This window comes from Anabrus simplex, chromosome 1 (assembly GCF_040414725.1).
Source record: "Anabrus simplex isolate iqAnaSimp1 chromosome 1, ASM4041472v1, whole genome shotgun sequence".
NCBI lineage: Eukaryota > Metazoa > Arthropoda > Insecta > Orthoptera > Tettigoniidae > Anabrus > Anabrus simplex.
The window spans coordinates 1,629,852,388-1,629,868,969 of NC_090265.1; the positions used below are offsets into that span (position 1 = coordinate 1,629,852,388).

Here is a 16,582-nt window from a genome sequence, read left to right on the forward strand (position 1 = left end):
TTTTATCTTCGTAATCTGTAGGAAGACGCTATGTGATGGTAGTTTTTATTCGAAAACTATAGCCATAATGAACATAAAATTGCGAAAGCCATTAATTTATGTCTTGCAAAGCCATCCACAACTAGCTCTGAATCCTGTAAACACCTAGTTCTTCTGCAATCGTTAGGGTTTTAATTCGGCATGTTTTTCTCGCAATGACATATCTGAATTGTCTCTTTTCTTCGATAAGTGCACATAATCCTGCTTCATTCACAGGAAACTTTGCTTTCTGTCCAAGAAATGCCCAGCGATTACTACTAGTTTGCTAAAGCCATAATTTATCTTTTTGCCAGTCACGAATACAGCTCTCGTCCATGTCATATTTTCTTCCTGCTGCAAGATTTCCAATTTCTTCTGCATCTTCTATAATCTCCAGCTTTTCTCTGCCCATGAAAGACCTATAGCATGTACCTTTGGTCGCCATCTCGAACATGTGATTCACTTCAACTGACACACATAGAAGAATGACACCACGGCCCACGCCAGAGTTGCCAACTGTGTTTGGCAAAGTCCCGTTAGATGAATCTTATAAATTCGCAGAATTTCTCCAAATCCCACTAGAATTTCAAACAACTATATTTATTGGAAAAGGGGTGTGGCTGAACATACACGAACAGGTATTGGATGATATGACGACCTATATATCACAGTTTGCATTAATTTCCAAATCATACAACGTGCAGAATAGGCACATTCCACGCTGTGACATTCTAAACGATGCGGCCTGGAGGGTAAGGGCCGGCTGGCGGCATATCATACGGGAAGTGCTATCATCACCTGCTGACAGGTCACTGAGACCAGGATCATATAGTATGCTTCCGACTGAAAACCGCTGAATTGGCAACAGTAGGCCCTCACACAACTACACACATTTCCCATCATAGCAACCCCATTCAGTAAATGTACGAATATATACAAATCTATGTTACAAAAAATTTTTTTTACACTGTACAGGTTAGGTAGCTGAATGGAATACGAATAAAATATTCTATAAGTGATAGCTATTACTACGATTCTCCTCGCTAGCGGCAAACTAATGCCGTCGAAAACTAGGTGAGCCAGGAGCATGTTGCCAACTTTGATGCAAATAAAACCCGCACCCCAATTTCTTACCTTAATTCTTTTTAAAAATATGCAGGGATTATTCACGTAAATATAATATTACAATTATCACCCAACTGTGGGGCAGGTACGTTTATTATATTACAGTTGGCATTGTGTGGATCAGATGGACTTAACTGCTTCCCTCTGTGTGTGACGTCATCTTAGCTATGGTACAGCATGTATATCACAACGGCAGTAGTGTCTTAAATTCAACAACCTCACGTCAATAAAATAGGCATATAGAAGAAGAAATATTTGTTTTCAGATGCAAAGGACTAGCTGAAAATATTTGTTACTGACCTCACATTTAGTTATAACCCACTGATAATCCACAATTTTTATACCACTAGCAAGACAAAGGATGTACTTTGCAGTCTCAGTAGGTCGATCAGCAATTAGGTAACAGGATGAATAAACATCATCTGGAACATCTTTGAAGTGTTCATAAACCTTGCCTCCACCAGCTTCCAACTGAGACTTCAAGCGAGACTTAACAAATCTTCTGCTATCGCCAGCATCTGTAACAATAGAAAGTATTTAAAAATAATGAGCATACATACACCGACAATTTACTTAGGCATAAAACTCTGAACATTTCAGGGATACACGTTTAAATTTTCCAGCTAATATGTGATGGAAATGTAGAAGCATCTTCTTAATTATGCATACATATTCTGACATATGTACTGTGCCTTGCTGTCAATTAGCAGATGAAAATAATATTCCAAGAATTAGGAGGCAAGTGTAATGGTAAACAATGAACAGCTCCATGCAACAGTGATTATAAGGCAAAATGTCTAGTGGCTGACTGCCTGTGGTCGTGACCAGAAATTTATCATCATTCAAAAACATTGCAGTGTTTCAATTCATGTTTTAGAAATTGTACACTGTATTTATCTTACGAAATTGATGCCACATGAGCCATGGCAGCATAAAATTGCAAACGACTGAATGAGAAGGTCAGTAACTAAGCACCCTACTACAGAGGGATGTTTGTTGCTTGCAACTGGTTGTTTGCCAATTGACGGCACTTATGCCAGCGCGAGGTTGTTCCGTATAACTAGTTGTCGTCAATGGCGAACTAAAGTCAAATCAATCAATCAATCAATCAATCAATCAATCAATCAATCAATCAATCAATCAATCAATCAATCAATCAATCAATCAATCAATTGCTACTGATCTGCATTTAGGGCAGTCACCCAGGTGACAGATTCCCTATCTGTTGTCAAGTCAAGAAAATGGCCCCGAGGAATAAGGAATGGCAAATGAACTGTTTATCAAAGAGAGGAGTTGAACCTCACAGGTACCAGTTTTCTATTGAATATGTTTGTTGTATTTTAGCAGTGTGTTATAAATAAAATGTGCATACTGACATCCTGTGTTATACAGCTGGATAGATATCTGACTTAGTGCACTTGTTTCTGTCATGGGCATCCCATGAAAGTCAGGAAGAAATTGTTCCATTATACAGTACCCATGCACTTAATTTTGCACTCCTGTTTGAATATTCCTCCGTTCTGCTGCCTCACAATGTTCACATATCAAGTCTTCTGTATTCACTTTCGCATCAAGTAACTTTGTTAGGTCTTTCATCATCTCATCCTTTTTGTTACTTTTAACATTGTTATCCTCTTCCTTCTGCCTATTCTCATCTGATTTCATTACATCCTCCATCTCACTGTTGAAAAACATATACTAACACAGTTTGCTTTCACAAGTGATTGAGACTTTGTTCTGATGGAACTCGAGCCATCTAGACTGCAAGTGTACTGCAACTGGTTGCACAGTGTAACAGGTTACATTTAAAACAATGCCTCAGCTTAAGTGCGAGCAACAAAAGGTTCAGTGTGCAGTTTCATGGTGTTGCAACTAACTGCCGACCAAGAAATCGTAGTAATAGCTATCACTTATAGAATATTTTATTCGTATTCAATTCAGCTACCTAACCTGTACAGTGTAAAAAAATATTTTTCTAACATATGTTGGTTGTAAGTAGTAGATTACATTTCTATATAAACTGGAACAGTCCAGAAAGTTTGTGACGCAGACTTTTAGGACAGGGTGTGTTGGCCTTTGTTAGTTATACATTCTAGAAATATGTTCTGACTATTCTGGAAATGGAAGGATTGCAATCGTATGTGTTTGAGAAAGTGGTTTAAACATCACGACCGAAGAAAGAGTTGTGATTGGTGAATCTGGGCAAGCTCCTGCTTTCTGATTGGCTACTCCAAGGCCAGATTTCCCCTTTTAAAGGGAGCTAGGCAGCATTTCATGGTCTGTCTTAAGCCTGTCTGTCTTTGGTCTGCCGTCTGCCGGAGCTTTGACGTCATCCTCGCTTTCAGGATGGGCGGCCTTAGGGTAAGCACGATTGTTTTCAGTCCTGTTTTAATTTGCATTTAATTTTCGTTAAAGTATCACACAGGAGATTGCCCTAATCGCCACTCTGTCAAGCAGATGTTTTGGAAAGGTACGTTTAACTTCATTCTAAATTGTAATAGCATATTGTGTTTCCTCTTACCTTCAAGACTATATTGTACAACTTGTTTTGTTATTAGATGTACGGTATTTGCTCGACTCTTTGAACTTATAGGAAGCTCTTGTCAAGGAACATCTAATTTGAATGTCTCAAAGAACATGTAATTTGTATTTTACAAACTGTGTATCGGTATTTTCTGCATTGCTGAATTTGTTCGTAATTTACCTTGTAAAGTCCATTTTCTAAATAATATTTTTGAAATTTTTTCCGTAAACCGCAACCTAAGCATCTCCATGCCCTTGGTAGGTTCCCAGCACCGTTCCACGTTCCTTGTTTGTTATCGTCAAGTTGCCCTCACTGATATTTACTTGTGCTGTTTTCGCCGCAGTTCATTACATGGTTATGGTGTGTATAGTGTTTAAGGTACCTTGTAATTTGATTTACTTTCCTCCCTTTAACTGTGTTTGTGTAACCGCTGAAGTAACGGTTACAACTTAAACTGATACTTCTCAAAATATTTGTCAACTAGTTACAAACAACAAGTTCCCTGTGTAATATGGTAGTCTACATAAAAGAAAATTTTTCTTTATTTTAAACACAGATAAACAGATTGCTAGGCTAAAAAGTAGACATTTAGTGTACTCCCGATTATTTGGGCCAACGAAGGGGAGAGCATGCAGAAAAAAGTAAACAAACATGGATAATACAATTTCATAAAAAAATTATTGACATCAGAAAAGGGTACATACAGTATTTCAAAACTCTGCATGAAAGAGTTTATTTTGAAAAATACTGTGTAATAATCATTTGTTTGCTAGAGGAGTTCAAATTTTCCTTATGTTCCTTACAACACTATGTATTTCTCTTGCCACCAAAATGTCACTGTAATTGAAGTATTTTTATCTTTATATTCAAGCAAAGTGTCACAACATTGTTACACAGTGCTATTGCTCACAGCGTAGTCACTATTGTCTTCTTCCTCCACTCCTCCTCTTCTTCACTGACTAGGCTGGTTTTTAGCAGCCCACGCATAATTTCTTCTTTGTAATATCTGAAGCCATCTCTTTTCAGTTTCGACTCTGTTAATCTATAACTGTTGGGTTTTTCAGTCTGCTGAAACTAATTTGGAGTAATAAATCTATAAACTATCTGAAAAAGTAAACATATGATAACAGTATTACACTTGAAAGAGAAATTAAGTTTAGTAAAGTTGTTTCTTTTTCAAGTGTAATACTGTTACCATATCCTCCCTCGTCCCTGGAAAGGCAAAGTATTATAAGCGACAAAATATGAGTTTTACAGGAGATGATAAAAACTATTAGCGAGCTAAATACTTACAGTTGAAGTAGGTTTGGTTTTTTTTTTTCGATTCCAGAAATGAATTTTTCACCTTATTGTCATGTTAGGCTACGCATTTATTCAATCATAATGAAAAAGGACTTTTTAAAAGTTATGAACATTGCTTACGATTGTTTGCTGGTCGTTGTCGAGTGCATTGTTTAACAAAGTGGTCCTCTTACGATAGCTTTTGTAGCTCTTATGATATTTCGGAGGGATTGGCTTGAAGGAATGTAAGGCATGAAAATAATAAGAGATTTGCTTAAATGGTTGCATTAAGAAACTCTGATAAAAACAATAGTAAAATTGATTTACTACACTACAATAAGAGAATTAAAGTGGAAATTATCTGATTTATTTAGTCAGCACTCTGTCTTGTGTCGCCAGCTAATCTCCTTGTTGGTTATCACCCATCAGTCATCAGAAGTTTCTGCAGCAATACACTAAAAAATTTATTCACAGGATAACTACCGTCATGTCATGTGGCCTCCTTAGAGGCCTGGTGCAGGTCTTTCGAGTTGATGCCATACACTGTTAATAAACTTAACCATGATAGGTTAATATTGTGTTTGGTCCGTATTGACTGGTCTAAATGTACAATATAACTATTTATAATAGTTTATTTAAATCCGCCTTGATCAATACACTCATTAAATGAAAGAAACATTATTTATTAAATTATACATGTTTCGGGAAATCTCAACCATTCCCTTCATCAGTGATCTAACCACTGATGAAGGGAATGGTTGAGATTTCCCGAAACATGTATGGTTTAATAAATAATGTTTCTTTCATTTAATGAGTGTATTGATCAAGGCGGATTTAAATAAACTATTATAAATAGTTATATTGTACATTGATGCCATACAGGCGACGTTGATTAAAAGCCCTTCTACTATTTCTAATTTTCTTCCAGTTGAAGCCTAATTCTTTTACAATACTTCTCAAACTGATACAACCTCCTTGGAAACCAATACTCTCTCCTGACACAGGTCGTAATTTAGATACTGATGGAGTTGTTTTCTAAAGAATGTAAAATTCAAAGATAGTGCGTCGAAATCTTTAAAAATCCGTTACACGCTTTTTCCCTTTCTATGTTTTTCCTGGTGTACCAAATGACGTTTCTTCAGTCTCGTGCTGTCTCTGTTCAACTAATATTTTTTTTGCTACTAGTTGAACATCGCACTAACACATTGGTTTTTGACAACAGAGGTATGGGAAAGGGCTAGGATTGGGAAGGTAGTGGCTGTGCCTTCAATTAAGGTACAGTCCAAGCATTTGCCTGGCGTGAAAATGTGAAACAATGGAAAACTATCTTCAGGGTTACCGACGGTGGGATTCAAACCCACCACCTCCCGAATGCAAGCTCACAGCTGTGCGACTATAACCGCACAGCCAACTTGCTCGGTTAAAATTCTCTCGATTGCCTCCTGCAATACTTCTGTTGCATCTGCTATTTTTTGCTGTACTTTCAACAACTCCCTTCTATACTGTTCACGTGTTTTATTCTTTCTGTTCTCAGCTTCCATCTTCATAAAACTATGAACAGTGAACAATCCTTCACGTTTGACTTCTTGTTGTCACAAATTACAGTTTAGAATTTTCAGCGGTATAATTCACTTTGTGCACGAATGGTAGGAATATGTACTGACAATGAACCGATTTGTTTGCCTACTGACCGTACTTGCTCATTCAAGTCTGTCACAAGAAGCAGCCCCTTCCCTTCTCTTCGCGCCCCTCTTCAGCATTCCAGAACTGTCAATCAACATGCGATAGGTCTGCCAGTAGGCTTTGCCTTATATTTTAAGTGCCAAATTGATATGAGGCAGTTGAAATGTCGTGTGGCTTTTAGTGCCGGGATATCCCAGGACGGGTTTGGCTCGCCAGGTGCAGGTCTTTCTATTTGACTCCCGTAGGCGACCTGCGCGTCGTGATGAGGATGAAATGATGATGAAGACAACACCTACACCCAGCCCCCGTGTCATTGGAATTAACCAATTAAGGTTAAAATCCCCGACCCGGCCGGGAATCGAACCCGGGACCCTCTGAACCGAAGGCCAGTACGCTGACCGTTCAGCCAACGAGTCGGACATGAGGCAGTTATAAAATGTGTAATACAGCAATGACCGACAACAGTCACGAACGATGAAACTGAAGCATCTCACATTCCCTTCACAATTAAAACTTGTCGCTTACCTGTCATAGTTACAAGTAACAACTCTCATTATTGTTCTGTATTGAAGATGACTTTAGGCACATGATTTCAAGGATAATTTAATAAAAACCACCTATTCAATACTTTCCACGTTTAATGTGGTTTGAATCTACATGAATTTATGTAGACTTATTACGTCAGGTACATGTTTCACCAGTGGTGGCTCGTGCTGAATAATGTTGGTGGTTCTGCTCTGTGATGCCCAGTCCATTGCAGTAAGTGTAATAGACAAATCTAAATTCGTATTGTAAACAGGAAGTGTCAGCTGAACTCGTGTGAATACGTCCTCCAATCCCACGGAAACGCTTTTCTCCATGTCCTATCAGTGTGAAGTTCTCGAAAATATACCGAATATAAATATAAATAACTGACTTGTACAAAAAACAACAATTAAAATTTACAAAAAATAAAGCCCCCCTTCCGCTTATCGAAAAAAAAAGTTATCGACACATTCATATTTGCAAAGGTTCCAAGACCTGCATACATCTTTGGCAGCCAGCTTTCTCAATGGAGGGGGAACATCATCTGACAGTACTAGCGTTTCTGTTTTCATTTTCATGACTACCTAACTCGGAAGAATTCACTACCATTACGGAGAAACATAGTCACGATTACTTGTAAGCCTAAGAACTCTCTCATTCGCTTTGTACGAGAGAGAATGTTTTCGGTCGTTGGATAGAATTTTGCTGAAGTCCTGGTCATTTACACAAAAGATAGAAAAATATGCATACCCCAATCGTAAGGTACATTGTTTGAAGACTTAACATGGACTTAACATGATTTTGTGTTACTTAATCACAACCATCCTCTTTTATCATGCATTTATCCTGTATTTAAACTTTTTGGGCTTTCTTTCTACTGAACAGAAGCATCACAACTCTACTGTAGTATGTGAGAATGTTGACATGTAAGAATTTTAAACCATATCAATATCCACACAGTTTTAAAAGTTCAAAAGTTCTCTATTTACACTGGTGAGTACAATGGAGGGAGCTTTTCCCAAACAGCTGAGATTTCAACAGGCTCACTCGCTGCAGCGATTCTCTTACCGATGGTGGCGCTGTCACTCTATGGTCACGGGAATAGGCCAGACGTACTGCAAGGCGTGCAGTTCATACAGAAGCTTATGGGCGACTCTTAGCCACCTACCAGAAGAAAGCTGTAGTTAAGTGTGCTCTCCTAATATTCTGTCATTCACAGATCTAACCAGGGTTGCCAGATCACCAGCAGCTGTGTGGGTATCGATCTTTGGCTCGATATACACACTCAATATGAATGGTGGGATCGCTAATCGCTATATATTACATTACTGTATATCTTTCATTGTGGTGGTTCTGCAGCTCTGCATATCGTATTATGGAGCCGCGCCTGTGTTTCACCCATTATTTTGGGCATCTTCAGCCTGTAGACAACCTTTAGGTCAAGGTTTGGGACCTTTTTTTAACCAATATATACAATATATACAAACATTAATGATCTCTTAAGATAACATGCCAGGATAATAATTTAAAAAATGTGAACTAAACATACTAAACATAACTGTGGGTAACATAAGTTAATGGTGTTTTAACACATTAACATTTTTTTGTTGGTCCTATTCTATCTAATTTGAAAATATGTCCAAAACTAAAATAGATCTTCTTTCTCTATCATAAGTCTTGGGTAAAGTGGATATTACATATCAGAGTTCATTTGACCCCTATATCATATCATGTTCTTGATGTCAGGATGTGTTGTCAACAAGTGCAGATTTTTGAAATGATTGTTAATTGTAGGCTGGTTAAGATTGAAAACACAAATATTTAAATTAACTGTGTTTTAACTTGGCAGTTCTATTCTATTTAACTTAAAAATATGTTCAAAACTAAAATGGATCTTCTTCTTTACCATAAGTCTTGAGAAAGGAGGATATTGATACTGGGGCTTATTTGACCCACATATTTCATTTTCATGTTCTTGACGTTACTAATATTGAAATGTGTTGTCAAACACTAGTGGAGATTTAAAACCGATTGTTGTAAACAGACTGGTCAAAAATGTTGTTGTGAATGAAACTGTAAGAGTCTTGACTTCGGATCACATGTAACGTCAAGGAATTGTCAAGAGTACAACATTAAGCTGTTTCTTAGTTTTAGGCTGCTGCTTAATTGAGAAGGAACATCCTAGACACTTGATACAGTCTTGTATGAATATCATTCCCGTTGATGTGTTGCTTGGTCTTTGGGAAGGATTGTAAGATTATCTGTAATGAAGTAAAAAAGAAATTTTAAATTAAGAATTAAGAGCATGCATTGTGACAAAATGTATTAAACTAACACTTCATAACTGTAAAATGACTTACTTGTTCAGTTCATACTAGATGGACCTGTCTGTTCCGGCAGCGCCTGTCTTATCAACATTTCTACTCCTGGAGTTGTATTGGTGCAGTAATGGAGGGGCGGGGCATGGAGGGAGAGTGGGGTTAGGCTGGTCTATGGGCGTATGTGCTATTGCTGGAGGGGAGTTTCTAGAAGTGATATGGGGCGGGCTTAACTTTTGGCATGGTGGATGAAGCATGTGAGTGTGGAGATTTAAAAAATTGAGGGATTTTGCTTTGATTTGAATTCACGATATTACTAAGGTTAAGTTAAGAGTAAGTTCCCACCTTCCAATACTTAACAATTTCTATATAATAGACTTATTAATTACATAATATAATCCATATAACCTCTAGTACATGTTTCGTTCCGATATGGAACATCTTCAGCTAAAATTGGTAAAATGGCAAGACAATTAAAATACATTGATGTTAAGATGATACATAAGCTAAAAGATATGATAAAATGGCTCGAAAATTAAAACATATGATAAAGATGATGAGATAAAGTTCATTCCCCGATAAATCACATATAAGAAAATCCTGTATTCTTCAATTTATTTTCAAGATCGACAAAATGTACACGCCTCCAACATGAAGAACCTTATCGCTGTTTTTAATTCGCCACTTGAAAACTGACTTGTTGTGTTTTTAACCAACATGAATGAACTTTATCTCATCATCTTTATCATATGTTTTAATTTTCGAGCCATTTTATCATATCTTTTAGCTTATGTATCATCTTAACATCAATGTATTTTAATTGTCTTGCCATTTTACCAATTTTAGCTGAAGATGTTCCATATCGGAACGAAACATGTACTAGAGGTTATATGGATTATATTATGTAATTAATAAGTCTATTATATAGAAATTGTTAAGTATTGGAAGGTGGGAACTTACTCTTAACTTAACCTTAGTTGTGTTGAGCCAATACGGAATAAACATGAGATTTATAAGCTGTAATTTAGCCAACCAGGCAAAAAAACAATCAAATACCTATTTGAACTTAAAGATTAAATTGTCAAAAATTGGCAAAGACATAAATTTCCTAAAACAATGTTTACATCAAAAACTCGTTCCTAAATTTCTAAATTCAGTACAGAGAAAACCTTGTACAACAAAATGGCACAAAGCTACTCAGGAAAAAACTAACGACTTATGGCTCAAAAATGAAATTAAATTTCTATACAGAAAAAAGTCTTTTTTAAACTCTAAGTTATATAACGCTCATCTAGAAGCTTCCTCCCTTATGGCCCCTATTGAATGGGATTCCTTTTTGAAATATGGTGATACAAAAATTCAAAATATCTTGGATAAGAAACAAGAAATCTTGAACAAAAAACTTCACGGTCTTACTCTAAATCAAAAAAACATAAATCAGTCAAAAGAATCCTCCACTAACATTGAACCCAATTCAACCTTTCACCCTCCGACTAAGAATCTAACTGACGTTGTTTTCGAGGACAAAGAATTGCAGATTATCAACAAAGGACCCAAACATAATTGGTCTAATCCATACAACCAAAAGCAATACATAACAACCATTGCTGAAGTAGAACAGGTCATAGCTCAACTTCCAGTAGATCAACAACTCGAAACTAAATTCGAAGTCAAAAAGAAACTTGTAGAATTATTTAAAGATCAGAAAGTTAACACACCCCATTTACCTTCTACAGATATAAAAGGCCTAAAACAAAAAATAAAAGATAATGACCTTATAATCACAAAGGCGGATAAAGGCAATGTGTCAGTTATTATGCATAAAAAAGAATATATAGAAAAAACCGAAGCATTTTTTTCAGATAATACTTTCACAAAAATTAAAAAAGATCCGACTAACTCTGTCCAAAGAAAATTAAAACAAATACTTAAAAACATTAATTTCATCCTTAATGAGAACGAAATATCAAACCTAATTAATATGAATCCAAGACTACCAACAGCAAGGGCTTTGCCTAAGATACATAAACCTGACACACCCATTAGACCAATTATTAACTTTAGAAATAGCCCCACCTACAAAACCTCTAAATTTATCAATAGCTTCCTAAAGAAGTACTATACTTTCCAAAGCAGAACCACAATCAATAACTCAATAGAATTTTGTAAAATTATCAAGAACACAAAATTAAAATCATCTTTCACCTTGAACTCTTTCGACGTCACTAATATGTATTCTACGATCCCCACGAAAGAAACTTTAAATATAATTAAGAACAACTTAAAGACACACAGAAAACTTAGTAACCATGAAATAGAAGAATTTATGTTACTCCTAGAATTCACACTTAACAATAATTATTTTTCCTTTAATAACACAGTATACCAACAAAGTGGTCTTCCTATGGGATCTCCAGCGTCAGGTATCCTTGCTGAAATATACATGGATCACTTAGAAAAACATAAAATTTTAAATGATGAAAAAGGCATCATTATCTGGCTAAGGTTTGTCGACGACATCTTCGCAATTATAGATGAACAAATCAATAGTAGCACTAATTTATTAGACCAAATCAACAGTTTGGACCCTTTCATAAAATTTACATTAGAAACTGAGAACAATAAAAAACTAAATTTCCTTGATTTAACAATCGAAAGGAAAGAAGAAAAGTTGGCCTTTACAATCTTTAGAAAACCGACTCAAACTATAAATACCATACGAAAAGATTCATACCATCCTGAGGCACATAAAAAGAGTTCCTTTTTAAGCATGTTAAACAGAGCCTTCAACATTCCCTTATCTAAAAACGACCTCCAAAAAGAAATTAATCTCATTTATAAAATAGCGATAAGCAACGGATACACAAAACACTACATAGATAGATTAGTGAATAAAATGAAGAATAAACCTCAAACGCAGCTAGTAAAAGAACATAAAAAGAAGAACTACGCCACCTTTACTTATAATAACGGGAATATTTACCAGATTACTAACATTTTTAAGAAATTTAATTTCAATATTGCTTTCCGCACCAATAACAACAATCAACGGCTAATTTTCAATCACCAAAGCATTGCAAGTAATAACAAATATTTAAATTCCGGGATATATAGGCTTAAATGCTCAAATTGTGCCACTTCTTATATCGGACAAACAGGCCGCAATTTCTCAGTAAGATACCAAGAACATATTAATGCCGAAAAACACAGGAAGTACTCGGCCATGAGTCTTCACATGACCGAATATAAACACAATTTTACATCGATAGAAAGGGACTTAACCATTCTACAAACGCTAAACAAAGGTAAATTAATGAATATCCTTGAAAATATCTATATTGAAATTGATCAGAAGCGAAATCCCAACCAGAATGTTAACGAAATTACGGAAAACATAAATATATTATTAGAAGAGGCTACTAATTTAGACTCATCCAGAAAAACCATCAAAAAGAATCCCAACAAACAACCAACACACCTCCTTCCGAACAGCTCCACCTTACATAATTGTCCCCCTACCTTTCCGTCCGTTTCCCCTAGCCTATCACAACACCACTCCTCAGTAAGCTCCACCCTACGCAACACTTCACCCACTCTCCTCACGTCACTTACCTCTCCCTCCAATACTCCCCGCCCACCGCAAGCACCTCACACACGTACACAGGACTCAGTCAGTTAACAACACGGCGGAAGGGAGGACGTTAAATACGACAAGATTGTCTTTAAGGTAATCAACTCTATTATCCTTCTTTCTCGCGAACATACATTTTTAACAAGGTTTTCTCCTCAAAATATTTTCTATTTCACTTCTCCTTTTCTCGTTTCAGACACATTTTAATAATCCTACCAAACTCAACTTCAACTACGGTTATTTTATCAAGATTTCCCCGATAAATCACATATAAGAAAATCCTGTATTCTTCAATTTATTTTCAAGATCGACAAAATGTACACGCCTCCAACATGAAGAACCTTATCGCTGTTTTTAATTCGCCACTTGAAAACTGACTTGTTGTGTTCTTAACCAACATGAATGAACTTTATCTCATCATCTTTATCATATGTTTTAATTTTCGAGCCATTTTATCATATCTTTTAGCTTATGTATCATCTTAACATCAATGTATTTTAATTGTCTTGCCATTTTACCAATTTTAGCTGAAGATGTTCCATATCGGAACGAAACATGTACTAGAGGTTATATGGATTATATTATGTAATTAATAAGTCTATTATATAGAAATTGTTAAGTATTGGAAGGTGGGAACTTACTCTTAACTTAACCTTAGTTGTGTTGAGCCAATACGGAATAAACATGAGATTTATTCACGATATTAATAAATCTAGGTGTTAATTCGTACAAAGGATTTTAATTTTTATTGTAGGTTTGGTCCAAAAAGGTGTGTAGATTTTCCAGTTCGTTCATTAATTTGCCTTTACCTATGCTTCTAACGATGGTAAGATCTTTCTCTACGGTTGTAAAGTGATGGCCCGTTTCTCCCATGTGCTGGCTCATCGCTGAGTATTTGTTGTGTTTTTGAGCGTTATAATTTTCCAAATATCTCGTGTGAAAGCTCCATCCAGTTTGACTGATATAAGAAAAATCACATTGTGTACATGTTAGTTTATATACGCCGACCTTGAGTAATGGTTGCTATTGTAATTGACCTTGTTGTGGTCAAAAAATATGTTTTGATTGGTGTTAACTGTCCTGAAGGCTATATTAATATTGTGTTTCAGTAAAGTATTTGCGATCTGATGGACGGCTGGGTTATTGTATGTTAATGTGTCAAAACTAGAGTTTTAGGTTTTTCCGGGACGAGATTAGTAGACAATTTAATTTTGATTTTATTAATTAAACGGTTAACCAAATCTATTTTAAACCTGTTGAGTTGAGCAAGATTCCTTATGTACTTCAGTTCAATTTTTAAATTGTTGGGAGAAAGAGGAATTTTAAAGGCTCTATAAATTAAAATATAGAAAGAGGCTTTTTTTTTGGGACTTAGGGTGTAGGGATGAATTCATAATAGTTAAGGGAGAGTGTGTAGGTTTCCTGTAGATTCGAAAATCGAAGGTATTATGTCCGCGTGTAACTGTTAAATCCAAAATGTTTAATGAATTCTTGGCCTCATCCTCTTTAGTAAACTTAATATTGGGATCAATTTTGTTTAGGCACTCCAAAATCTCGTCACTATTAGTGACATTTTTGTTGAAAATTATGAAAGTATCGTCTACAAATGTGAGCCATAAACATCCGCCTTTTATTTGTGTTATAATTTTTGTGTGCACTATTGTATCCATATAAATGTCTGCTAAGATGCCAGAAAGAGGGTCGCCCATCGCTAAGCCTTTTTGCTGGTAAAACTTTCCATTGAAAGAGAAATAGTTATTGTTTAAGACAAAATTTAATATCTTCATGAATTCTTCAATTTCCATCTTACTAAGGCCGCTGTGTTTATTGATATTATCATTGATGATTCTTACAGTTTCTTTGGTAGGGATGTTTGGGTACATATTTACGACATCGCAGAAGCACATTGAGTGATTGGGTCGCAGTTTAAACTTGTTTAGAATTTTGCAAAAAGTAACTGAATTTTTCAAGGGATGTTTATTATTGAATACGTAATGTTTTTTAGGAAGCACACAAATAAACACAAATAAAAGGCATATGTTTATGGCTCACATTTGTAAACGATACTTTCGTAATTTTCAACAAAAATGTCACTAATAGTGACGAGATTTTGGAGTCCCTAAACAAAATTGATCCCAATGTTCAGTTTACTAAAGAGGATGAGGTCAAGAATTCATTAAACATTTTGGATTTAACAGTTACACGCGGACATAATACCTTCGATTTTCGAATATTCAGAAAACCTACACACTCTCCCTTAACTATTATAAATTCATCTCTGTACCCCAAGTTCCAAAAACAAGCCTCTTTTTATAATTTAATTTACAGAGCTTTTAAAATTCCTCTTTCTCCCAACAATTTAAAAATTGAACTGAAGTACATAAGGAATCTTGCTCAACTCAACGGATTTAAAATAGGTTAACCGTTTAATTAATAAAATCAAAATTAAATTGTCCACTATCTCGTCCCAGAAAAACCTTTTAAAACAAAAACTAGTTACGCCACATTTACATATAATAACCCAGCCGTCCGTCAGATCACAAATACTTTAAAGAAGAACAATATTAATTTAGCCTTCAGGACAGTTAACACCAATCAAAACATATTTTTTAACCACAACAAGGTCAATTACAATAGCAACCATTATTCAAGGTCCGGCGTATATAAACTAACATGTACACAATGTGATTTTTCTTATATCAGTCAAACTGGACGGAGCTTTCACACAAGATATTTGGAACATTATAATGCTCAAAAACGCAACAAGTACTCAGCGATGAGCCAACATACGAGAGAAACGGACCATCACTTTACATCCATAGAGAAAGATCTTACCATCATTAGAAGCACAGGTAAAGGGAAATTAATGAACGAACTGGAAAATCTACACATCTTTTTGGACCAAGCCTACAATAAAAATTAAAATCTTAATGATGTCAATGAAATTAAAATCCTTTGTACGAATTAACACCTAGATTAATTAATATCATGAATTCAAATCAAAGCAAAATCCCTCAATTTTTTAAATCTCCACACTCACATGCTTAATCCACCATGCCAAAAGTTAAGCCCGCCAATATCGTTTCTAGAAACTCCCCTCCAGCAATAGCACATATGCCCATAGACCAGCCTAACCCCATTCTTCCTCCATGCCCTGCCCCTCCATTACCGCACCAATACAACACCAGGAGTAGATATGTTGATAAGACAGGCGCTGCCGGAACAGACAAGTCATCTAGTATGAATTGAACAAGTAAGCCATTTTACAGTTATGAGGTGTTAGTTTAACCCTTTCGCACTCAGCGCGCCGATCTATCGGCGCGAGAGATTATGTTGAAAACGCTCACGGCGCCAATACATCGGCTCTGTCTTATTTACCGATTTTGGTCATTTGCGTAGCTGTTAAATCGTAACAGTTGATCGTGACGGTACATTAAAGCATTGAATTTGCGTTTAACTCAACAGATATATCCACCA

At 35.9% G+C, this 16,582-nt stretch overlaps 1 protein-coding gene across 1 annotated transcript in view; it reads right to left on the reverse strand.

Annotated features, from left to right (window-relative positions):
* The window catches only part of LOC136858612 (TP53-binding protein 1), a 770,373-nt gene that overhangs the window by 77,166 nt on the left and 676,625 nt on the right, over positions 1-16,582 (reverse strand). Inside the window, exon 17 of the mRNA XM_067138308.2 lies at positions 1,444-1,661. Coding sequence (XP_066994409.2) covers positions 1,444-1,661 — 218 coding nt within the window. The remainder of the gene's footprint in view (positions 1-1,443; positions 1,662-16,582) is intronic.